The 26,773-nt window shown below is 35.8% G+C and overlaps 1 protein-coding gene across 1 annotated transcript; it reads right to left on the reverse strand.

Moving 5' to 3' along the window:
- Positions 1-3,480: 3,480 nt before the first annotated feature.
- Positions 3,481-10,580, reverse strand: LOC143913112 (uncharacterized). The gene is made up of 11 exons (XM_077432718.1): positions 10,513-10,580; positions 9,349-9,403; positions 8,894-9,233; positions 7,591-7,784; positions 6,582-6,625; positions 6,169-6,354; positions 5,803-5,979; positions 4,769-4,940; positions 4,538-4,718; positions 4,171-4,467; positions 3,481-3,575 (listed from the first exon to the last, which is right to left on the reverse strand). The coding sequence occupies exons 1-11, from the start codon at positions 10,578-10,580 to the stop codon at positions 3,481-3,483; spliced, it is 1,809 nt and encodes a 602-aa protein (XP_077288844.1).
- Between the last annotated feature and the right edge of the window lie 16,193 nt (positions 10,581-26,773).

Below are 26,773 nucleotides of genomic sequence, written 5' to 3' on the forward strand. Positions count from 1 at the left end.
ACGATATTTTATCTCCAACGTAAAGGCAGACGATACATTAACGTATATTGATGACCAAAATGAGCAATATGGCAAAGTATGAAAACGATCGGATAAGAGATAAGAGATATAAAAAATGACCACTAACACGAAAGCCATGTGAAATGCAAAGGAGGTATGTAAAAACATGACTGAATACTCAGTTGAAGACGAAGGCTGAAAATGGAGACAGAGAAGATTGTGGAAATAATGAAGTTTTTGGTATATTTTAACTGAATCAGTTAAAATATACCAAATATCGGGTGGTTTTTTGGAACCCCTAGTTTAGTTTACTGTCACGCGGAATGTCCAATAAAATAAAGTTATAAATAAAATAAAACTTCAATGCATGTACATATACATAAACTGTACAAAAATTGGTTGCAGACCACTGCCGACCGCTGCATCCTTTCACCACTTCCCCGCTAGTTACACCCCCCGCATCCCTCAGTTAATGGCGACAACATCTCCGACCAAAAATGTCCGTAAGGGCGCATCTATGTATTATATATCCATGGTTTATACCTAATGTGCATACTTCTTAAATAAGAGGTCGGGTTATGATGAAAAATTGTTTACAAATTTTTAACTTTCGAACGGGCCAAATCTCATGTTCTTTTCTTATCATATTTTGACTACTTTCTGAATTGATCTTTATCTCATTTTGACCTGGATATTGAAACGCGTCAATCTTTAGACATTGCAAACGCGTCAATCCCTCAATTATCCTCTGAATGAAATAACGACATTTTTGACCTGACTTTTATTCTATTACTATTTATTTTTATTACTCTACCCGGCTGGCGGTGTCATCTTTGCTTTGGTGATTATAGAAGCCTCTCCGATAAGAAGAAATAAGGCGTGAGAATCGGCAGAATGCAATACAAAATTAATGCAAAAATTACATTCCAATAATGCGAAAACATATATTTGTATTCTTGAATCCAATAATGTTGAATAAACGATACGTTACTGTGTTATATAATTTTTTTCATTTATCAAAATTTATTGAGAATCTCGAGAAATTTCAGCAGTAATGTTGAGAATTCTTATTTCTCGAGAAATGAAAATCATCGAGAAATCAGAATCACTAGTCATTCTGCTACTAAAAGGGAGAATCTACAAAAGTACGTCAAGAAAGATTTTGGAAAGAATTTGTATTATTGCTGGACTCAAAAACTCGTTGGAATAGCTTTGGAACGATTGAACTAATATTAGAACGATTTGATTAGATTAAAAACTGTATAAGAAAGTGTTGCATAGATCTAAAGATAGAGATCGAATTTGGTAAGGATACACTTGATTTACTCACAAAATTAGTCAAAGCGTTGCTGCCGACTAAATAATTTGTGGAATCTGTGTAACCTAGATGAAATTTGTTTAGTGTATATAATACTGTATTTATGCTGGATGAACTGTTGAAGCAGGACACTGTACTGAGAAATGAATTTAATTTAATTTTTAAAAGATCAGATAACTATATTGTCAGATTTTCTAGATGCTAGGTTTTTAGGGGCTCATTTTGGTTACTCTTCCGAAAGAGTAGATATTATACAAATAATTTGCGCAAAATAAATGTTTTTTACAAATAAATATCTCTTCAAAGTTTTTACAAAACTCTTGAAGTTCTCTACAAATCTTTTGCGCATGCGCACAATTGAGCTGTCACTCTTGTGTATGCGCATGAGTGATACGACTTAACAGTCGTCTCGCTCGCGCGACACTTGCTCTGGAAGCAAAATCTACTTTTGCGTATGTATGTAAATGATTCGCTTTTTCTTTGATTGATATTTATTTGCTTGATTCGTTGATTGATATTTCACACGTTACGTCCTAAGCTATTTACTTTTATTATTTTATTGTGATTTATTACGTCCTAAATTATTATTTATAATGGCCCTAAATATAATTAGCCAAGGTAACAATGCAAGTGGATTTATCGCCGTTGTTAATAATAATTGCAATTGTTTAATTAAAAATGTACTAAAAATAGCATTTGCTTCTCTACCATAAAATGAAAAAGAGATTATTGTTAAGCACCCAAAACCCACACCAATATTGAATATTCATTCAAAATCGAAAGCATACCAAAGATATTTTAATAAATATAAATATGACAATGTTTGGAAGAATAAAATAAAATTAAAAAAAATAAACTTATCGTGTTTTGGACAGCATCCTCTGGTTGAAAAGTCACCGCACGCCACTGATCTGTATGTATTTATTTATTTATTTATTTTAAACAGACCATTGTGGCATAACAGGAATTCCTAAAGCGCCACAATGGTCAAAAAATATAACACAAAAAAGAAAAAAAACAAAATAACAATTAAACATAAACATAAATACATACATAAAAAATAGCATTTAATAATAACAGATAAAGTAAAAATATCAAATAAAATATAGCATAAGGAATGCCTTGCACCTACAGCCAGTTTCAATAAATATGTAAGAAACAACTACAAATACAAAACATCCCTGTAAGGCCCAAATGGAAGAGAGTTAATCAAAATTTCACTCATAAATCACAATCAATCATGAAAACAATGATGAGCGCAGACTACCAGATAAATGGGTTAGAGTAATTTTCGACAATTTACGCTCACTAAGGTGGAAAATATCACATTCAGTCTCGGCAGCAACGATTTCATTAAGAAGTCGGATAGCTCTTGGAATAGGAGCCATTCGAAAAAGGACTGTGCGGGCAGGAGGTACAGCCAGCAAATGATGATGTCTACCACGCACATAGTGATTAGGGACATAAAGCCCCAACTGCTCCAGCAACAACGGGCATGACGTATTACCACGTAGGAGCAGTATTATATCATTATATCATATAATGATATAATACATACATATCAGTGGCGTGCGGTGACTTTTTAACCAGAGGATGCTGTCCAAAACACGATAAGTTTATTTTTTTTACGATACAAAACACGATAATTTATATGTCTGATGTCTATATTTTTCATTATAACTTATTGACATAGTTTGCTAAAAACACAAAATGGAAATGTTTACGAACATTTTTCGAGCATTTACCACCTCAATATATGTATATGTAATATTTGAATGCTATTTTTTACAGTCAAAAACTAGAAAGTTTATGTTAAACGAGAATTCTTTGCTTGGAATTTTATAACTTGGAAAAATATAACACTTCTGTGAACTCCGAGTTCTAACTAAGCGTGCTATTAAGTACATACATATATATACATATGTATTATACTTGTGTGATGTTCGGAAGATATCTTATTTTTTTTACATCATCAACTTTTAAGTAACAGTAAGTAAACTATATAGTACATATATACATATATATAATACGTATCACAGAAATAGACATATATGTAGGTTTGGTATATTATATTTATATGAACATTTTACAAATATTTTTCACAAATATTATATACACAATTTTAAACATATGTCAAAAACAAAAAAATAATTGTCAATAAATTAGTCTTCACTAACAGTCAATATGTTTTCCGTTTTGTTTCTTTCTTCCTCTTTTTTAGTAGCTTCTTGTATTTTTTTGTTTTTAAATGCTAGAACTAGTAAATTTTGAGTAGGCAATTCAACAAACAAATACAATATAGACGATATGCAGAAAGTCACGAAAAAAGTTCCAAAGTAAAATATAAACTGTAAAATAAAATATATAACATTACATATATTTTGTTGCAACACTAATCATAATTGAGAATAATAATTAATTAAATAATTATTGACATCAAACTAATCAATAAATTATTTATTTTTTATACTAGCTATTACATAAAATAAGTGTATTTTCAAATCAGTTAACATTTAATTTTAAGATCAGAAGAAAATTTTTTTAACAAAATAGATATTATGAAGAATTTACTTCATCATCATCATATACAGTCATCCACTACTGGGCAAGGGCCTCTTGAACACGCTTCCATCCTTTATACGTCTCTGTTTTGTACAACTTTCATTAATCACATCCCGTATATGTTTTTCTAATTCTATCCACCCATCTCTCCTGTGGCCTTCCTTTTACATTGTCTTGGGTGCCATTCGAGCACTTTTATTGTCTATCTATTATTTGTTCTTGTATCTACGTGACTCGCTCATTGCGATTGAATGCTCTTTACTCGCATCATTGTATAGTAACATGTTAACCAACTTTGTCACATTTCTCACCCACGTATTCCGTTTTCAATCTCTTCTCGTTATGCCTAGCACACAACGTTCCATGCAACCTTTTGTAGGCGCCATTCCTTTTATAGCGTTTAATTGCCAAGTTTCGTGCAAATATAATTAAAAATTTACTTACTGCATTGAAACTCGAAATATGGTATGGCAGATGTGTAAATCCCGAAGAATACCTTTGTATCATGAAATGTGTTAAATAAACGCAATAAGTAAATTTGCTTAATAATTGGAAGCCGTCCCATTCCAGAAAGCCTCGCGAAATATCTGATGAATTTACAAAAAGAAAATTATATGCAGTGACAAAAATACATTAACTTGAAGGAGTTTTAATTACTGTAGCATTTGTGAATAGCTCCTAGAATAAACGTCATTGCAAAGAAAGCAAATAGCGGTCTGTGGAGAGATACGTATACGCCAGCGATTATAGGGTCATAAACGAAGTTGATGAAAAGTCTTCCACTTAGTACAATACAAAACAACATTGGCCATGAAATGTAAAACAATATACGAAACCACTGAAAAAACGTACAAAAATGTTACAATATAAGTTAAATTAAAAAAAAACAAACTGTTGTTGTTTAAATGCCTTTATTTTCGCCAATGATATGTCTTTTTTTTCCATGTAGTAATGCAAATAACCAGCGGTTATGCCAATTGTAGAACCAAATAGATTTCCTGACACTGTTGCATATATATTTGTGAACGTTGGATTGTTCTTGAAATGATTCAAGGTGCGTCTGCAATTAAAAATATAATTGACAGACCAGCAAATGCACGTAAGCATCAGTTCGAAAAATATTCTACAGTAATTATATGTATTTAGACACATTCAAACACTCCGTATTATGTACATGGCGTAAACAGCAGTAACTGACACTATCTATTCATATTATTCAGCAGTACATGTCACCAAAACTTATCAACCAGAACTGGTTTTCTTTAGCCTCTGTTGAAATATTCACGATTTTGCTTTGCACTCGATTAAAACATGTTTGAACGTGCCGAAATGTACGCTGCTGTATAGTATGAATAAGAAGTATTCTTTTCCGATCGTTTGAATTAACAATGAACTAAAAAATGCACTTTACACCTGGAAGCCAAAAGGATGACGGCTATATGAGTCATGCGAAAAATGTCAGTAATGAGAATGGCGTGATTCACTATTTAAAACAATAAACAATCGGTTGAATAAATATTACAATATATTTTTATAGTCGAAAACCCGATTTACAATTTCGATGAAAAGGACCGCGGGTAAATGTTTAAGGTACACATGTTTATTCACGAATCTTTGATATTTTACAGTCAGTATTGTTACTTCGAGTAGAAAAATTGAGTTCAGAGAAAGTCAATTTTTAAAAAATTATTTTATCAAAACTAAATTTTTATTTTTTTTTTTAAATTTAATAATCAAAAAAAGAAAAAGGGGGCAACTTGCAGCGCCCATTGTCTATGGCGCCCCAGAAACGTGCATAGTCTGCTGCACCATTGAACCGGCCCTGGCACGTGATAGTTTATCCTTATATTGACATTGATCAATAAATTTCAATTAGAATTGCCATTAGAAAAGTATAAAAATAATAAATAATGCAAACTTACTCAGAGTATGGTGGAATTATTGGGTAATAATTGAAAATATAAGTTTGAAGACCAGGAACGATAATTGCAATGATTATTAATAATCCAAAAAAGTAACGAGATAATGATGGAAATTTCCATATAATCATCATTACTAACGTTCCATAGCAGAATAATTGCATATCAGCTGCTAAATACCTGAAAAATTACATTGAATTGTATAAAATAAGTATTTTTGTATATGTATGTACCTTTATTTTTAAAGATGATAATAAAAAAACAATAGCGTTATTGTTATGCTGCGAGTGACGTCCAAGTCACTCATCCAAGCTACTCGAATCGTGTCAACGCGGAATATGTCATAAAATTTTGAAAGGTATAGATTACCAAGTTATGTCGTAGCAGGCTGTGGGTACGTCTAAATAATTATTTATGTAGATAAAATGTGTCCACCATAATTGTCGACACGCGTCTGCTTCGATTACTATATTGTCTTGCCATAATGGTCCAGATCCCATGTAATCATACAGAGTACACAAAAACCCGAGAACCACTGCATACACTGGAGTCAATCTGTCAAACATAACAAACTAATTTTTTAAACCAAATTTGGTTCGAAACATTTCGAATGCAATTGTTTTTTTTTAATCGTATATATAAATAAAAATAATATAAGTAATTACCGTAACCATCGTTCTAGTACCAATCTAAAATATGTCCAAATACTTTTTATTTGATTTTTTTCAACGCCAGTGAGAAAGTTATAAGCCAACAAAAAACTCGACATACAGAAAAAAAACTGAATGAGCAAGGTTATGTTAATCGTACCTTCCATTCCTCGAATCTGAAAATCAAAAAAATTATTATATTTAAACTTTATTATATTTAATTAAAGTTATTATCTTACATATAAAACACTAAAGTATGTTCGTATGTATGTACATATGTATGTTTGTATGTACCTATGTATTTTTCGTCAATTTAATTAATAATCGACAGTCTATTGTTCTGACGTCATCGAACAAATAATTCGCTTTTTTCCGATTTAAAGGATTCAAAGTTCCCGGGGGCGTAGGCGCTGAGGGCGAAGCCCTAAGTCTCCACCCCCTAGGGGGCGCAAACGCCGTGTGGGCGCCGAAAGCGAAGCCCTAGGGCTTCGCTCCCTAGGGGGCGCAGATGCCGAGGGCGGAGCCGAAGGGGGCGCAGACGCTGAGAGCGGAGCCCTAGGGGGCGTTAAACGCCGAGGGCGGAGCAGACCCCGGGGGTGTACATATAATTTTTTATAAGAGACTTACAATATATGCATGTCTGTTTGTTCGTGACAGTCAATTTAATAAAAAAAAAAAACAAATGAGTATTCAAATAAATTTATATAAATTAAAACTATTCAAATAAATTAAATGAAAGGTTTACTATTAGATTAGTCATATTTAAGCGGTTTATATTAATAATACCTAGTGAAGCCGGGTAATAAAGCTAGTTATTAAATTAAATAGTTTTTTATTAGTATTTTAGGGTGACCTGGCATGTCACAAAAAAAAATTAAAAATAAATAAATATAATATAACGGGATGGCACATATGTTTATAATTGTAGATTACATACATTTTTAAATATATTTTTCAATTTGGCATTAGACATGGTAAAAATGGCACTAATTCAAAAATTGAGGCCATTTTGAATTCGAAATAGAATTCATCACTTTTCATGGCGAGAAATGCTTTGACGGCTTCTATTATACAAGAGACAAATCTCTTGACGTTTTTAAGATTCCAAATAAAAAGATGATTTTTACATAAAAATTCTTACCGAATCAATTTTTATAGCATTATCGATATACGTGACGTTTATAATTGGTAAATGGACAAACAAAAGACAACAGATTAAGAAAAAGCGTAGTCCATCTATTGGCTTAAAGGTTTTTTTTCTGTTTGATATACTTTCAAAAGTCATATTTCTTCTCCAATTAGATATGATAGAAAATGAAAGAAGGAATCTGTTTTCTGAAACAGTAAGAGTATTTTTAGTGTTAAATACATACAATTTTTAATACGGATGATACTGATCAATAGTACTGAGCAACAAAAAATACATGGAACGGAGACTATTCAATATTTAATAAATTATACCCATTCAAATTCAAATATAACAATGATTTTCATTGCTTTCTTCTCGTTTATGAGACATACGCGTTTAAAGAATGCACAATTTTGTAGTGAAATCAATAATAATATGTTTTTTTGTTAATTGCGATTTTTTGTTGTTTTAAAATACTATAGTGATACTAATTAGGGAATTTTAAAAGAAAAAAATATATTTTCATTTTAAATTGTTTTTTTACGAAATATTTCATTTTATTTTTATGTTTTCATTGGCTTATTTTATTTTTATTTTTTAAACTCGAACGGCAAATAATTTTAAAATTGGTAAAAAATGCGATTGTTTCTGACCGTATGCATGATGCAAGAGTAAGATGATGAATGGAGAGCGCATCACTCCATCTCACTCGCTCACTTCCGAGTTTTGAGTACCCTTGCCTAGAACATTTTGTATTGGAATTTAAAATGATTTATCACTTTAGTTAGTGCGATCAGATTAATTTAAAAAAAATAGAGATTGAAAACAGCTTTTGTAAACGTAGTGAAATACATATATAACTAGTCCAATAATAGCACAATAGCTCGATAAAAAATGTTTAAAAAATATCTTTTGCTTTTAGAATTCGCTAGATATTTAATTATAATTATTTTCTCAATCAATAGAAATAACATTTGACTATTGATTCTGATTCTCACTTTCTGCACAGTTATACTAGATTTTTAGATAAGGACTGCGAAAGCCAAAAGTATTTTTTTAAACGCTCATATCTAAAAAACGAAATACAACCAACAAAATTTTAGTGAAGATTGATTATACTCCGCTCCGGTGAGTAATCAATCAACCGGTGTGATTATGGTGATAATATTGTTCATGCTTGGAACGTTATTTACTCGAATGTGAGTTTGTTTATATGTATTTGAAATAATTAAAAAAATAAAAAATAGAAGAAAAAGTGAAAAATAACAGAAATATGCAAAATTTCAAACAAATATTCGGAAATAAAAATTCTTACCTAATTTAATTTCCCGCTTTTTCCGCCACACGTCATAAACAGTTCCGATACCATTCATGATCACTATACCCAAAATGATAGCGACGTAAACCCAATCAAAGATGTTGAATGATCTCGAGTAAACTTTGTCTTCACAATATCGAACAGAAACATTTCCTTCCAGTTGATACGCTTCTTCTAGTTCTCTAGTCATACATTTTGTAAGAAAACTTTCCACTATTTTCTTATCATATGTTACATTCTTAGAATGCTCCTCGGAGACATTGCATCTTTTAGTTACACAAATGCCTTTATGAAGTATATCGTGCCTAAGGTGAGCCTGTGGTTCCGAACTATAGTTCTAAAAAACAGTTGGTGATAAATATGATATTCTTACTTTGAAAACGTAATAACTTGTGAGAATTAAAGAATTAGTAGAGCGAGTGAAGATATTGTAATAGATCACATTTTCGTACGCTATGTATATGACAACACTGACAAAAACCAAGGAAATAATGTCGTATAGGCACACTGTGATAATATACAAAAGGTCCCATTAAATATTCAGCAATAACAAGCGATAAAGTAAATGTAGGTTAGGGTTGCCATAATTGTCGGACCATAGACGGGGATCATGAATCATGTTTAACCGTTTGCCCGCGGCCGTCTTCTATGGAAACTTTGGGCGACAAGTCTGTAGCAGCGCGGCTGTCTTCCATAGAACTTCTGAACTTTGCACAGGATTTTGAGCCTTATATGCGCCTATTTCAACTGTTTTAAGGTTCAAAATTGGTTGAATATATTACTGAGAGTAGTATGCCATCTATTCAATTTGCTTAAAATTAATATATGCCAGTCAAAATTAGTTTTTTGTGGAACCATACTGAAACCTCGTCTATGTGACGTCACGTCTTCATACAATTTTGAAGTATGATTATTTGACAATTAATCTAAAACTACGAGATATATTATGTATTTTATTGTTTAAAATAATACTTTATGTGTTAATTAACATATCTGGGTACTTGAGTAAATATTAAAATCTATATTTAACGGTTTGCCCGCGGCCGTCTTCTATGGAAGCTTTGGGCGACAAGTCTGTAGTGCGGCTGTCTTCCATAGAATTTCTGAACTTTGCAAGGGATTTTGAGCCTTATATGCGCCTATTTCAACTGTTTTAAGGTTCAAAATTGGTTGAATATATTACTGAGAGTTGAATGCCATCTATTCAATTTGCTTAAAATTCATATATATCAATCAAAAATTAGTTTTTTGTGGAACTATACCGATACCTCGTTTATGTGACGTCACGTCTGTTGAACAATGGCGACGATACGTCTCAATTGTATGAAGAATGATTATTTGACAATTAGGCCAAAACTACGAGATATATGTATGTATTTTATTGTTTAAAATAATACTTCGTGTGTTAATTAACATATCTGGTTACTTGAGTAAATATTAAAATCTGTATTTAAGGTCGAAAACTCGATTGCCAAATTCGCTATATTTATTGCCGCGGGCAAAGGGTTAACAGTTTTGTATGCGATTGTTAATTCCGCAGCAGATATCAAAAGATCTTCCTGGGAATTTTGCTTAATCAAATAAGAAGAAATATTTTTGGCGGATGATACAGATACCAATCTTGAATTATGAGTTTCGGATTTAATATGCTCTTTTTAATGCTGAATTTTCCACTATGTTGCATCGATACAATAGTATTGCAAGTCCTTTGTATTCATTCCTTCCTTTTTTAATACATGACCACTCCTTTGGGTAGTCGTCAAAAAAATGACACTTTCTTCCTCCCATGATTGTAAATATTCTTCAATTTAAGGAATCACCTATATTATGAAATAAATAAGTAGAAAATTGGGACAAATATCCTTCTGAAGGGGACACTGGGACACAAGCCTCAAAACGGGGACATGTTCCCGTATACTGGGACGTATGGCAACCCTAATGTAGGTACATTTCAATGTGCACTGATAAAGCTAAATGCAAATTTAAGGTATTTAAAAAAAATCTTAAAATAAGGGGAAATATTGTGGTTAATATATTGTAGGAAATTCTAAGATCTGTTCCCTCCCACAACTTCAAATATTTAAATAAAATAGGTTTATATGAGAACCATTGCAATGATTTTGATGATAAGATGTTCTTACTATTGAGATATTGTATATGTCCATACCTTTATGAGATACCATATGTCATTGACTGTCTGAGACTGCAATTGGATGTCAACGACACAATATAATCCACCTGGTTCCAAAAAGCATTCTTCATAAGGATCCAATGTGAACAATTTTGGCAATTTACTATATTCCAATTCTGTAAATAATTTAATTTAACATTTTTACACTTTTTGTATCGATATTTCATGTGAACAAATATAGTGTTTTGATAAATTAAAAAACTAAATAAATAATTTTACCATCGATATCTCCTGAATAACATGTTTGAAACAAGTTCACGAAGATTACAATGGCAATTGCATTCTTTGCATCTTTGAGTGTCATGGTTTGCATTTTTCCAAAAAAATCTGAGATGCTACTCAGCGGCTATCACATTACTGACGATAGATGAGGTATCATTCATTATAAATTAAAATATTCTTAAAAAAAATTTACAATGTAACTGCTTAATGAATATTTTAATATTATAATGTTATTTTAATTTGATTGCAAATATGTACTTGTTGGATACGTGTAAAATATCATACATATGTAGATATATTGACTAAATAAACGCTATTATTTTAATACAATAAGCTGGTACGAGGTTCAATTTTTTTAGTAAATTTTATTTTTAAATATCATTTTCTTCTCAACCTAACGTGTTAAATATGTATGTATATGCATATACGACTTTTCAAGAGAGCCCATTATTTTAATTTTATATCAAACATTAATTTTTAAAAATGAGAAACGTATGTAAAAAAAATTCATAACATAATATTATATGAACGTTTCATAATATAATATTATGTACACACACACATTCACTCACTTTCAGTATTTAAAGCACTTTCAGCAATGGGTATCGTAAAGTGATGGCATTTACCGAAATGGTTTGTTAAAATGGAAGCTTTGACCAACATTTTCGTACTTTGAACACCTTGCTACTAGAAATACAAAGATTTTCAGACAAAGAAATCTTTGGAATTGTCTGAGTTTAAAAAAATAACGTAAAAACTCATTTGACAAATTGTTATACACATATATTTGTACATAAATGTCGTTTGCGGAATTATTTGCAATGGCGTCTATTCAATTTATTTGATAACTAAATTGTATATATAATTTTACATAGATGTCATTAGTGAACATTTATAAGGACATCTAGGGAATTATTTCATAATAATTAATATTGTGTCATATAGATGACACTAACAATAATTTATTTACTGGTAATTTATTGATTTGATTTTTGATTTTTAAATGCAATTTTATTATTACCAAATTCTGTTCTCAATCACTGCTGGTTTTAGGGGGGGCGGCTGGGGCAGGCGTATATATATATATATATATATATATATATATATATATATATATATATATACATATATATATATACAGTGGCGGCTCGTGGATAAGATATCTGGGGGGGCTGCGGTTGATTAAAAATAAATAAAATGTTTATTTGGATTATATTTTACTATTAACATAATATACTGTTACGTACGCCGTGGATTGAGCGAATTGTACTTAGACCAACGGATATCTGTTATCGGATTAACTAAATGCATGCACTTACTTCCAAAGATTATATCTGGACTCTAAGTGCATTCAGGCTAAACAATGACCGATATTAGTTATTCCTCAGAATCGGTACGGGGAGACCCAATATCGGGGAAATACATATCCGAATACGTGACTATACAACAGGTAAACAGATTAGGCGTCCTGAGAGATCTACCCTTTAGTAATATCAGGGCATTCTAGACTTAGCCGTGACAGTGTGTGTAACTCCTTAATCATCAATAAATGCTGTGAAACAACTGTTGGCCTTTTTACTTGGATCCTCCACCCACCCCTACGCAACACTGGTCGTCAGAAGTGGGATCCAAGATGGGCCGTGGAACAAAGTCACCAGCGAAGGAAGAGAAGCTACAGCGAAGCCATCCTCGGGAGCTGTAGGAGAGAGTTCGAGCCATGGAGACACGAAACAAAAAAATGCAGTTTTCACTGCAACACACAGAATCGGTCATCACATTTTCGGTTGTCGAATTGCAGTTATCACTGCAACTCGACTTTGACATTATCGGCGGTGGCCGCCAAGAAGTCATCGGGATGACGGAAGGAGGTTACGAAACGGGAGGTTTCGTACAAGTGCTGCCGGGAGAGGACAACTTGAGGCGTTGTCAAGGGCAACATCGGAGAGCAGCATCTGGCAATTGCAGAGTAATCCAAAGGGCGACCGGGACGAGTGCAGTTCACCGGTCCACTTACGCCGCAAGTACCAAGAATTAGCGGCTGTTGGGGACGACGATCCACGGGAAAGCATCGTCGTCAGAAGAGGAGCGGAGGAGCAAGAATTCATCGGGATGACGGAAGGAGGTTACGAAACGGGAGGTTTCGTACAAGTGCTGCCGGGAGAGGACAACTTGAGGCGTTGTCAAGGGCAACATCGGAGAGCAGCATCCGGCAATTGCAGAGTCATCCAAAGGGCGACCGGGACGAGGGCAGTTCACCGGTCCACTTACGCCGCAAGTACCAAGAATTAGCGGCTGTTGGGGACGACGATCCACGGGAAAGCATCGTCGTCAGAAGAGGAGCGGAGATCGACTACAACTGAGAGATGTCGATTACAAGCCACTATTCCCTTCAACTGTTTGTTGACGGCAGATGTCAACAAACTGGAAAAAAATCTAATTGGAAACTAGTTGAGTCTAATTGGAAACTAGTTAACCACCTGTTATGTCACAGGTGTCGTCTCGCAAAGAGTCGGAAAGTAAACGGATTGAAATGGAATTCAATCGGAACCATGCAATGGGCAAAGAGGCACATTTATCAGATTGGATAAATGTTGGTTGGTCAGTCGGCGGAGTCAATCAAGTCACTTTTGGGAGGATAGAGGCACCGCTTCAGAGGGAATGGGAACGGAAGCACGTTCTGGGTGGAACGTTGGTCTGCAGAAGGATGCTGGGCCACATGACAGGAAGACGGGGCCACCGCAACAAATTTGGACGTTGGGGAAACGAGCGACTTGGATCAACCACGTGAGGGCATTTGAAACCGAAGAAACGCCAGATCGCGACTTCAACGAGAGAGAGCGGAACAATTGATATACGTCAACATCGAAAAAAATCTAGTTGGAAACTAGTGGAAACACGAGTACCTGAAAAAATACATTGACAGTTGCAGCAGTGTTTAGATCATCTCGCAGATGTAACGGGAAAATACATCAGAAAGAAATGGATTTCAGTTGGGTCAATAGAACGGAAAAGAAGCACATTCAACAGAGTGGCAGACTGTTGGGTGCACATTTACCAAGGTCAATGGAACGGAAAAGAAACACAACCAGCAGAGTGGCAGACTGAGGTGTGCACATTTTCCAGGGTCAAGGGAACGGAAAAGAAGCACCACCAACAGAGTGGCAGACTGAGGGGTGCATATTTTCCAGGGTCAACCGTCACTTTTGTGAGGATGGTGGCGATTCTTGTGGGACATGGCTTTGGAGCACGTTCTGGGTTGAACGTTGGTCTGCAGCAGGATGCTGGGCCACATGACATAGGAACACTGGGCCACCGTAGCAAATTTGGACGATGGTGACACGAGAGACATGGACCAAATCACTTTTGTGAGGATGGAAGCGATTCTTGTGGGACATGGCTTTGGAGCACGTTCTGGGTTGAACGTTGGTCTGCAGCAGGATGCTGGGCCACATGACAGGAATACGGGGCTGCCATAGCAAATTTGGACTTTGGTGATACGAGCAACATGGACCAAACACGTGAGAAGTTTTGGACCGAAGAGCTAACAAATAATGATTTCCAAATGTAGAACATCGGATGACTAATTTTAGGCGAGTAGAAATGTAACTGTAACTGTTTCCACTGTAGAGGTGACGTAAAGTGAAGTGTAACGAAAGTTTAATGTAATTGTTTCCATTGTAAAGGTGTCGTAAATTGAAGGGTAACGAAAGGTTAATGTAATTGTTTCCATTGTAAAGATGACGTAAATTGTAGTGTAACGAAATTTTAAATGTTTTTGTTTCCATTGTAAAGGTGACGTAAATTGAAATGTAACGAAAGTTCAATGTAATTGTTTCCATTGTAAAGGTGTCGTAAATTGAAGGGTAACGAAAGTTTAATGTAATTGTTAACATTGTAAAGGTGTCGTAAATTGTAGTGTAACGAAATTTTAAATGTTTTTGTTTCCATTGTAAAGGTGACGTAAATTGAAATGTAACGAAAGTTCAATGTAATTGTTTCCATTGTAAAGGTGTCGTAAATTGAAGGGTAACGAAAGTTTAATGTAATTGTTTACATTGTAAAGGTGTCGTAAATTGAAATGTAACGAAAGTTTAATGCAATTGTTTCCATTGTAAAGATGACGTTAATCTAACTGTTACAGAATTTAAATTGTAAAGGTAACGTTAATGTAACGGTAGTAGAAATTAAATGTCATTGTTTTCATTGTAACTGCAAAGATAACGGCTGTAATTGTAAATGTAACTGTGACTGATATCGGAGATAAATGTAACTACTGTAGATTTATCAGTTATGATTTGTTGGTCAATCGGGACGATTTGACCTAAGAGGGAGGCAATGTTACGTACGCCGTGGATTGAGCGAATTGTACTTAGACCAACGGATATCTGTTATCGGATTAACTAAATGCATGCACTTACTTCCAAAGATTATATCTGGACTCTAAGTGCATTTAGGCTAAACAATGATCGATATTAGTTATTTCTCAGAATCGGTACGGGGAGACCCAATATCGGGGAAATACATATCCGAATACGTGACTATACAACAGGTAAACAGATGAGGTGTCCTGAGAGATCTACCCTTTATAAGGCGGTACGTAGGCGATATCAGGGCATTCTAGACTTAGCCCTGACAGTGTGTGATACTCCTTAATCATCAATAAATGCTGTGAAACGACTGTTGGCCTTTTACTTGGATCCTCCACCCACTTCTACGCAACAATACTAACAAAAGTATTTCTTTCTTTTATATCCTTAATAATAACATCGCACATATTTTTGGCTCCTATAATATGTGCGATAATATATGCATCACATATTTTTGGCTTCTATTCGCTTTAAGAATCTCATATTTGTACATATAATGACATTAGTAAAACTTTTTTAGTTTTCTTTAATTGAAAATGCATCGATATTACTAGATTGCATTTGGTTATAAATAATTTCTAGATGCGGCATTAACTTGTGAAAAAGTTCTGACTAAAATAAAAAAACTGTATTCAGTTAATTGGTAGAATCTGTTATTGTTTTATCAGTTTTTTCGGAAGAATATTTAAGTTCTTGAAAACATTGGCTCAGCTTCTCTTGATTTTGATACCATCTTAAATACTTAAAGTGACGTGTAGAAAGGTAGAAAGTGTAAGAGGTGTAAAAGGAAAGATAAAAGGTGCAGAAGAAATGAGGAAAAGTGAGGAGCGTGTCGAGCGCAACAAGAAATGTGTATAGTAACTGTTGGGAGTGCAGTACGGACCAAGCTTCTGGCTGCCCCCGCGCCCCTCCCTCGCCCAATTGGTATATTCCATCGAAAACCGTACTGCACAAAATCATAAACGATGCCTCACTTTTTGATATTAGTACCGCGATGTATGATCATTATTGGATGTATCGGTGTGCGGGAGAGCTTAATACACGCTTAAATAATATTGATATTTTCATATAATATACATACATTTGTGTATATAATAATATTTAATTTTTCTCAATTTCCTTGGGGGTGCTGCAGTACATATTAATTTATTCATATCTTCTTCTAATCTATAATTTGAAAAGAGACTTTGTATGTATGTAAATATGTATCCTTGGTCGTCGTCGTCGTCCGTAGATCGGTGACGTCATCGAACACGTGATTCGATTTTTTTTTTTTTTCGATCCATGGGCGCCGATTTGTTTTTTTCGATTCAATGGATTCACCCCCGCGGGGGCGCAAGGCGAGTAGTTCCATGGGGCCCCGCCAGGGGCGCCACAAGGGGCGCCACAAGGGGCGCAGCCCCGTGGGGCCCCGAAGGGGGCCCGGGGGGCCCAGCCTCATGGGGCGCAGCCCCATGGGGCTCAAAAGGGGGCGCCACAAGGGGCGCAGCCCCGTGGGGCCCGGGGGGCCCAGCCTCATGGGGCGCAGCCCCATGGGGCTCAAAAGGGGCGCAGCCCCGTGGGGCCCCGAATGGGGGCCCGGGGGGCCCAGCCTCATGGGGCGCAGCCCCATGGGGCTCAAAAGGGGGCGCCACAAGGGGCGCAGCCCCGTGGGGCCCCGAAGGGGGCCCGGGGGGCCCAGCCTCATGGGGCGCAAGCCCTAATAGGCATTAACTAAGGGGGGCGAAGCCCTAGACGGCAATTAATCATGGGGGCGCGGAGGGGCGAAGCCCTAAAAGGCAACTGATCATGGGGGCGAAGCCTTAGACGGCATTTAATCATGGGGGCGCGGAGGGGCGAAGCCCTAAAAGGCATTAACTAAGGGGGGCGAAGCCCTAAACGGCAATTAATCTTGGGGGCGCGGGGGGCGAAGCCCTAAAAGGCAACTGATCATGGGGGCGAAGCCTTGGACGGCATTTAATCATGGGGGCGCGGAGGGGCGAAGCCCTAAAAGGCATTAACTAAGGGGGGCGAAGCCCTAAACGGCAATTAATCTTGGGGGCGTGGGGGGCGAAGCCCTTAAAGGCAACTGATCATGGGGGCGAAGCCCTAAACGGCAGTTAATCATGGGGGCGCGGAGGGGCGAAGCCCTAAAAGGCATTAGCTAAGGGGGGCGAAGCCCTAAACGGCAATTAATCTTGGGGGCGTGGGGGGCGAAGCCCTAAAAGGCATTAACTAGGGGGGGCGAAGCCCTAGACGGCATTTAATCATGGGGGTGCGGAGGGGCGAAGCCCTAAAAGGCATTAACTAAGGGGGGCGAAGCCCTAAACGGCAATTAATCTTGGGGGCACGGGGGGCGAAGCCCTAAAAGGCATTAACTAAGGGGGGCGAAGCCCTAGACGGCTTTGAATCATGGGGGCGCGGAGGGGCGAAGCCCTAAAAGGCAACTGATCATGGGGGCGAAGCCCTAAACAGCAATTGCTAATGGGGCGTGGAGGGGCGAAGCCCTAGAAGGCAAAGGCTCAGGGGGGTGCCGAGGGCGAAGCCCTAGAAGGCAAAAAAAAAAATTTGATTTTTTTTTTTTGATTTTTTTAAATTTTTTTTTTGATTTTTTTTTGATTTTTTTTTAATTTTTTAATTTTTTTTTTTTTTTTTTAATTAAATTAGCTTAGTCATGTTTAAGCGGTTTATATTATAAACACTGAGCGAAGCCGGGTAATACAGCTAGTGTTTAATAAAAATAAAAAATTGCATTCGAAATATTGCGAACCAAATTTGGTTTAAAAAAATAAGTTATATACAACATATTATGTTTGACAGATTGACTCCAGGAAGAAAATAAATTACAAATCCCCCGTATCAACGTATTCATTGGAATACGTTTAGTCGTGTGAGCGTTACGTCGTGCGCTTTGTGTCATTGAGCGTTGTCCATGAGCGTTTTGTTGCAGAACCATGTTTACATATGTACATACATATTATATGCACGCAGTGGACGCCCCAAAGAGGCTGTTACTGACGAAAACATCAAAAAAGTCCACAAAATAATTTTGGATAACCGTAAAGTGAAGTTGATTGAGATAGCTGAGACCCTAAAGATATCAAAGGAACGTGTTGGACATAACGTGAATGAATATTTGGGTATGCGAAAGCTCTGTTCAAAGTGGGTGCCGCGCGAGCTCACAATCGACCAAAAACAGCAACGAATTGATGATTCTGAGCAGTGTTTGGAGCAATTCAATCGTAATAAACCCGAATTTTTGTGTCGATGTGTGACAATGGATGAAACATGGCTCCATTATTTCACACCAGAGTCTAATCGACAGTCAGCCGAGTGGACTGCACGTGATGAAGTGACTCCAAAGCGTGGAAAGACGCAAAAGTCGGCTGGCAAGGTTATGGCATCAGTATTTTGGGATGCGCATGGTATAATATTCATCCACTATCTTAAAAAGGGAAAAAAACCATAAACAGGGACTATTACGTAGCGTTATTGGAGCGTTTGAATGACGAAATCGCGAAAAAGCGGCCCCATTTGAAGAAGAAAGTGCTGTTTCATCAAGACAATGCACCGTGTTACAAATCAATGAAAACGCTGGCAAAATTGCATGAATTGAATTGAATTGCTTGAATTGCTTCTGCATCCATCGTATTCTCCAGATCTGGCCCCCAGCGACTTTTTCCTGTTCTCAGACCTCATGTGGATGCTCGCTGGACAGAAATTTTGCGCCGATGAAGAGGTAATCGCCGAAACTGAAGCCTATTTTGAGGTTAAAGACAAATCGTACTGTTACGTATACTAAAATAAGAGGGTAGTAAAGAGCCGCCGGTTAAGGACAATCGGATTAAGTCAAGGCGTTGAGGCCATGAGACCGTGATAATTGGTTTCAAGGATTATATCTAGACCCTAAGTGCATGTAGGCTATACAATGGCGACCGAGTTGGCTGTTATTGGTCCTTTCTCAGAACTGACCCATGCCGTGGGACAGAATGTCGTGGGAATGCATATCCGAATACGTGACTATACAATAGGTAAACAGATTAGACGTCCTAAGAGATGTACCCCTTATAAGGCGGTACTTAGGCGATATCAGGTCATTCTGGACTGAGCACTGACAGTGCGTGTATCTCCTTAATCATCAATAAATGCTGTGAAACGACTAAGGCCTTTTCTTGGATCCTCCACCCACCCCTACGCAACAGTACTATAAAAATGGTATCGAAAAATTGTATGACCGCTATAATCGTTGTATCGCCCTCGAAGGCAACTATATTGAATAATAAAACCAAATTATAACAAAAAAAAGATTTTTTCTATGCTAGCCTACGAACTTTTCAGCCCAACTGTAATTATTTGTCTGATGTTTATATTTTTAATTATTATTTATTCACATAGTTTGCAAAAAACTGGAATTGGAAGTGTTACAAACATTTTTTGTGCATTTACTACCTTTTTATATGTTAATGTTAGGATTTACAGTCAAAACCTAGTAAATTTATCGTCATGAATATGAATGTAGATGAATATAACGCGGATTCTTTGCTTGAAATTTTTCAAAATTATCAAATATTTGTGACACTTCTATGAATTTTAAGTTCTAATTTAGTCGTGCTATTGAGTACATACATATGTATGTATCTATTATACTTGTCTAATGTTCGGTAGATATGTTATTATTTTTTACATCCTCATCTTTTAAATAACAGTAAGTGAACTAAATACACACATATATAACGTATCACAGCAATAGACATATAGATTTGGTATATTATATTTGTATGAACATTTTACATATTGCATTTGTGACATGTACTATGATATTAAAACATAAAAAGAATTATTAATGAATTAGTCTTCACTAACAGTAAATATGTTTTCGGTTTTGTTTCTTTCTTCCTCTTCTTCAATAGGTTTTTGTATTTTTTTGTTTTTGAATACAAGTACTAGTAAATTTTGAGTAGGCAATTCAACAAACAAATACAATATCGCCGATACGCAGTAAGACACAAAAAAGGTTCCAAAGGAAAATATAAACTGTAAAATAAAACACATAAAAATTACAAATGTATTTTGATGCAACACAAATAATTATTAATAATAATAATTAGTTAAATTATTATTGACATCAAACTAATCAATAAATAATTATATTTTATACTACCAATATAATAAGTGCATTTTCAAATCAATTATATTTTCTTTTTAAGATCAGAAGAAAATTCTCTCAACAAAATACATATTATGAAAATTGTACTTCATCATCACCATCTACAGTCATTCGTCATCCAGTGGGTGAAGGCCTCTCCTATACTCTTCCATAAGTATCTGTTTCCATAAGTATTCGTCATCCAAGTGGGTGAAGGCCTCTCCTATACTCTTCCATAAGTATCTGTTTTGGGCAACTCTCATCCATCACATCCCAGATATTTTTCAAATATGATCCACCTATCTCCCCTGTGGCCTTCCTTGCACCCTTTCACATTCTCTCTGGTACCATTCGAGCACTTATTTTGTTCTTCTAGCTACGTGATATTCCTATTGCGATTGCGAGCTCTTTAATTGCATTCCTACACAAATCAACGAAATTTGTCACACTTATCACACCCATATTCCATTTTCTATCTCTTCTCGTATTTTCAAGCACACAACTTTCCATGCTCCGGATTCAGCATTCTGGCGTTTTATTACAAAGTTTCATACAAATATAATAAAAAATTTCTTACTACATTGTAATGCGAAATGTGGAATGGCAGATGTATATATCCCGAAGAATACCTTTGTATCATAAAATGTGTTAAATAAACGCAATACGTTAATTTGCTTAACACTTGGAAGCCATCCCATTCCAGAAAGCCTCGCGAAATATCTGATGAATTTACAAAAAGAAAATTATATGCAGTGACAAATTTTATAATTATACATTTACTTGAAGGAGTTTTAATTACTGTAGCATTTGTGAATAGCTCCTAGAATAAAAGTCATTGCAAAGAAAGCAAATAGCGGTTTGTGGAGAGATACATATACGCTAGCGATTATGGGGTCATAAACGTAGTCATCTTTGAAGAAAAGTACTCCACTTAGTATAATAAAAACCAACATTGGCCATGAAAGGTAAAACAATATGCGAAACCACTGAAAAAATTAATATGTTAAAATATAAGTTAAATTTAAAATAAATAAACTGTTGTTGTTTAAATGCCTTTATTTTCGCCAATGATATGTCTTTTTTTTCCATGTAGTAATGCAGATAACCAGCGGTTATGCCAATTGTAGAACCAAAAAGATTTCCTGACACTGTTGAGTATATATTTGTGAACGTTGGATTTTCCTTGAAATGATTCATTATGCGACTGTAATTAAGAACGTGATTGAAAACAATTTTATTACAGACGTATCAAAATATAAATTTCAATGTTTAAATGTGCACAAGCGCAGAATATTCGGATTTTGTATATCAAATAAACATTGAGACAGGTCTGGACTTGTCCAAGCGGAAAGATAGGTTTCAGTCCAGACTTGAGATCGGACCGGAAGCGTGCCGTTCATTGTTAATTGTTGATGTGTTCTGTTAAATTTTATGAAGAACCTTTTATTTTTGCACTATACATAGCTTTGTAAATAGACCCAAAACGCCCTTCGTATCCGCCCGAAAAAGCACGCTTCCTATCAGCCCTTTAGTCCAGACAATAGACACGCCAAGCTAAGGTATGTTTATACTAACACAGCATAGACTGGCACGTAAACATTAGTCCTATAAATATTCTTAAGTACATTCTTTATAGACATATTCATACATTCCATACTATGTACATAGCGTATACGTAACAACAGTAACCGACACTATCTATTATAGCCAGCAGCGTGGCTCGGTCGTTGAGCTTCTGCTTAACACTGAGAGGCGCCGAGTTCGATCCCTTGAGCTGACCTCGATTGAAAAGAATTTTTCTGAGTATATCTGTAATGCTGCTGGTCAGACCAGGATTTGTGACTCCTGGTTGATCGTTTCCTATCAGAGTTTGCCAATTTTCTCTGATTTCATTGTTGAAACGATTCCTGATTAAAAATTGGCTAAAAATCCTTCCTACCCACTATGTCACCACTATTTGAGTATGATTAATGTAAATATTACAATAAAAATGTACAATTCATAGATGTCTCGTTAATTGTCGAGTTTGTCAGTGTCTCGTAATTTAGCGACTTACATATGTATGTATATAATAAAAAATGCTGTATTGTTTGTAATTTGGCCAGGAAGGCGCATTGGGGTTTACCTGTAATGCCTTCCTAATAAAAAAAAAAAATAAAAAAAAAAAAAAAAAAAAAAAAAAATATTATTATTTGGCAGTACTATATATTCATATTGTTTGTCACCGAAACGAATCAATAAGAACTGGTTTTCTTTGGTCAGTATGGAAATATTTGTTCCGACTAATTGCCGTATGTTCGACTTTCGTGGCCTTACGACCCACGAGCTGGTCTATGTTTTTTGTGCTGGCCACACTGAGACGCGGCCAGCAACACTTCCGCTCCAACCGTCGCCACTCGAAAACTGATTCGCGGCTCCTTTCCTCGCTCCCGAATAACCAGTTCGAGACTGGTGATGTTTGACGATACTTGGAGACCAACTCCAGTATTCGTCCGGGGTGAAGCGAGGAAGCCTGGTCTGTCTTCGTCCCGAAGGCAGCCAACTCTGCCACGCGTGTTTGGTACATAACCTCAAACCATCACGCCACAAGTTTGTTGTTATACAAAATCCCCCCCCCCCCCCTTATGTCACCCCTTTTGTATACTTAACTTAAAATACAGTTGTTTACAAAACAGATTTACGACCTGTAGTCATTGTATTTAATCTCCCGCCATTTTCCTTCTCCCCACATCACACTCACATATACGCACACTGTACGAGAGAGCCATCATCAGCAGAGACCAGACCATAGACGACGATCAGCGGGCACATTGGAGGAAAACCTCCCCGACGATCTACCGCCGAGCTCTACAAAACACACCTCAGGTGGCATCTCGATTGAGAACGCCTGGCGTACGAACAATATTCACAATTTTTCTTTGATCTTGATCAAAACAAGTCTGTACGTGCCGAAACGGACGCTTCTGTATAGTATGAATCAAATGAGTATTTTTCGTGCACTGATGTTCCAGGCTGTTTACGTACAGTACTAGATAGTATAAATAGACCTTTAAGGTGCATCCACACAGAATGGAACGTGGCACGTTCTTTCCTTTTAGATAGTTTTGCACATGTAAAAAAAGCATGTTTTGCGCGCCTCCCTGCGTCGTTTTGCCCTTAACTCGTGGATGACCACTTTAGGTAGAGAATGGCGGGACTGACTGTGTAAAAAAATACTTCGGGTGATTCACTATTTAAAACAATACTTCAGCACCACTTGACATATTTGGTCACTTGAATCAATCTTATTTATGATCGAAAACCCGATTTACAAATTCGATGAAAAGTGTTAAGCTACACAGAGTGGTACATGTTTTTATGCACATGCAACAAAAACACTAGCACGTCTTATATAAAGCGTCAAGATCCTTGACAAAAAACACCACCTGGATTGTTTTCGGTTATTGGTTATCCTTGTATTGACATAAGTTGACAGTGATCGATAAATTTTAATTAGAATTGCCAATTGAAAATGTATGAAAATAATAAATAATGCTGACTTACTCAGAGTATGATGGAACTATTGGGTAATACTTAAATATATACGTTTGCAGACCAGGAACGATAATTCCAATGATAATTAAAAATCCAAAAACGTATCGAGATATTGATGGAAATTTCCATATAATTATCATCACTAGCGTTCCATAACAGTATAATTGCATATCAGCTGCTAAATACCTGAAAAATTACACTGAATTGTATATAATTAGTAGTTTTGTATACATATGTTTGTATCTCTATAAGTTTGATAGTGAGCTCAAAACATACATATAGCGAAACGTTTAAATCAAATTAATTTTGGATATTGTATTGTTACAATTCTTTTGGATTTTTCAAAAATATAGACCTGATTTTAAATCAATACATCTCTGCAACCACGAATCACCACAACAATGAAATTCCTGAAATTTAAGATCAAATAGCTTGGACATCTAAAATGTTCAATAACTGGTTGTCCAAGTTGTTCGTCCAAGCTACTCGAATCGTGTCAACCCAGTATCTTATATATAAAAGTATCTTATATAGATTACCAAGTTACTTCGTAGCAAGTTGTGGGTACGTCTAAATAATTATTTATGTAGATAAAATGTGTCCACCATAATTGTCGACATGCGTCTGCTTCGGTGACTATATTGTCTTGCCATAATGGTCCAGATCCCATATAATCATAGATAGTACACAAAAACCCAATAACCACTGCATATACTGGAGTCAATCTGTCAAATATAATACATATGTAGGTAATTTTTTAAATAATATTTTGTCCGCTATATTTCGAATGTCATTGTTTTTTTTTAAATATATGTATAAATTGTCTGTCTGTTGTCATTTCGAATGGGCTCGACTGGTAAACGAGTAATTGGTAAACACATTGCGATCGCCCTAAAGACAATTTTTGAAACAAAGACTTTTCGGCTGCCAGATGTCCCGCTATACATAGATCCGTTATGACTTTTGGGCGAGCGCTTTGTGACCAATAATCACCGAACCTAAATTACCATATGCTACGTACACACTAAACCAACGAAGGCCACCTAGACCGATCAATTCCGGTTCACACACTAACCCAGCAGTCACACACACACTATCATATGACGGCTGAAGAAATTATGCCATTTGTCAACAGTGCCGGTACTTTTTGACGAAGTATGTTTTAAAGAGCGACTTTTAAAAAACAATTCTTTGATTTTTTTTCGATCATAGTGCGTATCGTGGTAAGTCAAAAAAAGTCGAGGCTACCTGTATATGATTGTTGATGATATAATTTTAGCTCAATCTCGAAAATGTATTTAAATTGTGTATGTTCTGTTTGAACTTTCAATATTTAATTTTAATTTTAATATATTAATTATAATTTTATTTTGATTTTTGAATTTTATTTTAATACAATAATAATAGTGTAGCGTATGCAAAAAGGAGCCACCGTTTTTAATTGGTTTCGATGATTATATCCAGGCTTAAGTGCATTCGGCTAACAATGGAGACCCCCGAATTGACTTAGTGGTTGGTAACGGCACTCGATCACTTCCTACAAGAGTTCTCAGAACTGACAGCGCAAAAGCTTGGGAATGCGTGTTGAGACCTTGGGACTGCGTATCTGGTACGTGCCTAAACAAAGGAGAAGTAAACGGACGTGGAAGATGCAGTGAGTGACCTGCCCTTTATAACCAGCAGCGTGGTCTAGTGGTGAGTGTTGTATTCTTTCGTGTAAGGTGTCACGGGTTCGATTTCCACTAGAGTCTCGTTGTTGGCCAGACCTTGGTTTGTTGAGGTCGATCGTTTCTTATCAGAATTTGCCAATTTTTCTGATTTTCATTGGAACGGTTACTGTAAAATTGGCTTTTCCTATCCAATTTTATATTGCAAACCTAGAGTTATTGTTACATCTTAGGTTTTGCCAGATTTCTCTCCATATATGTATGTCTCTGTGGATGATTCCTGAATGTAAAAGTTGGAATTGTTACATGAAAAATGTTATTGATCGTATTGTTTACGATGTTTTTAATGTCTGACCATAGATGTCAGGTGTTGTTTCGATTTAAATGTGTATGTATGTAATAATTATGTATTTAATATATGTAATATACAATTTCTTGAGTCTTATTCTGCTTAGCACACTCGCCGCTTTGGAACAATCTGTTAGGCGAGAGTGCATGATTAATTGAAATAAAATAAAATAAAAAATAAGCAGGTACTTAGGCCATATGAAGGCATTCTGGACGGAGCACTGGCTGTGCGTATATATCCTTAATCAACCAATAAATGCTGTGAAGCGACTTTGGCCTTTCATTAGGATCCTCCACCCACCCCTATGCAACAATAGTTTTAATTTTGACATTTAATTTAAATTTTTTACTTTAATTATTATTTTGATATTTTGTACGCTACTTTTCCCAGCTGAATTGGTCTGTGGTGGCCTTCGTTGGTTT

The sequence above is a fragment of the Arctopsyche grandis genome, chromosome 1 (assembly GCF_051622035.1).
Source record: "Arctopsyche grandis isolate Sample6627 chromosome 1, ASM5162203v2, whole genome shotgun sequence".
In the NCBI taxonomy this organism is placed as follows: Eukaryota; Metazoa; Arthropoda; class Insecta; order Trichoptera; family Hydropsychidae; genus Arctopsyche; species Arctopsyche grandis.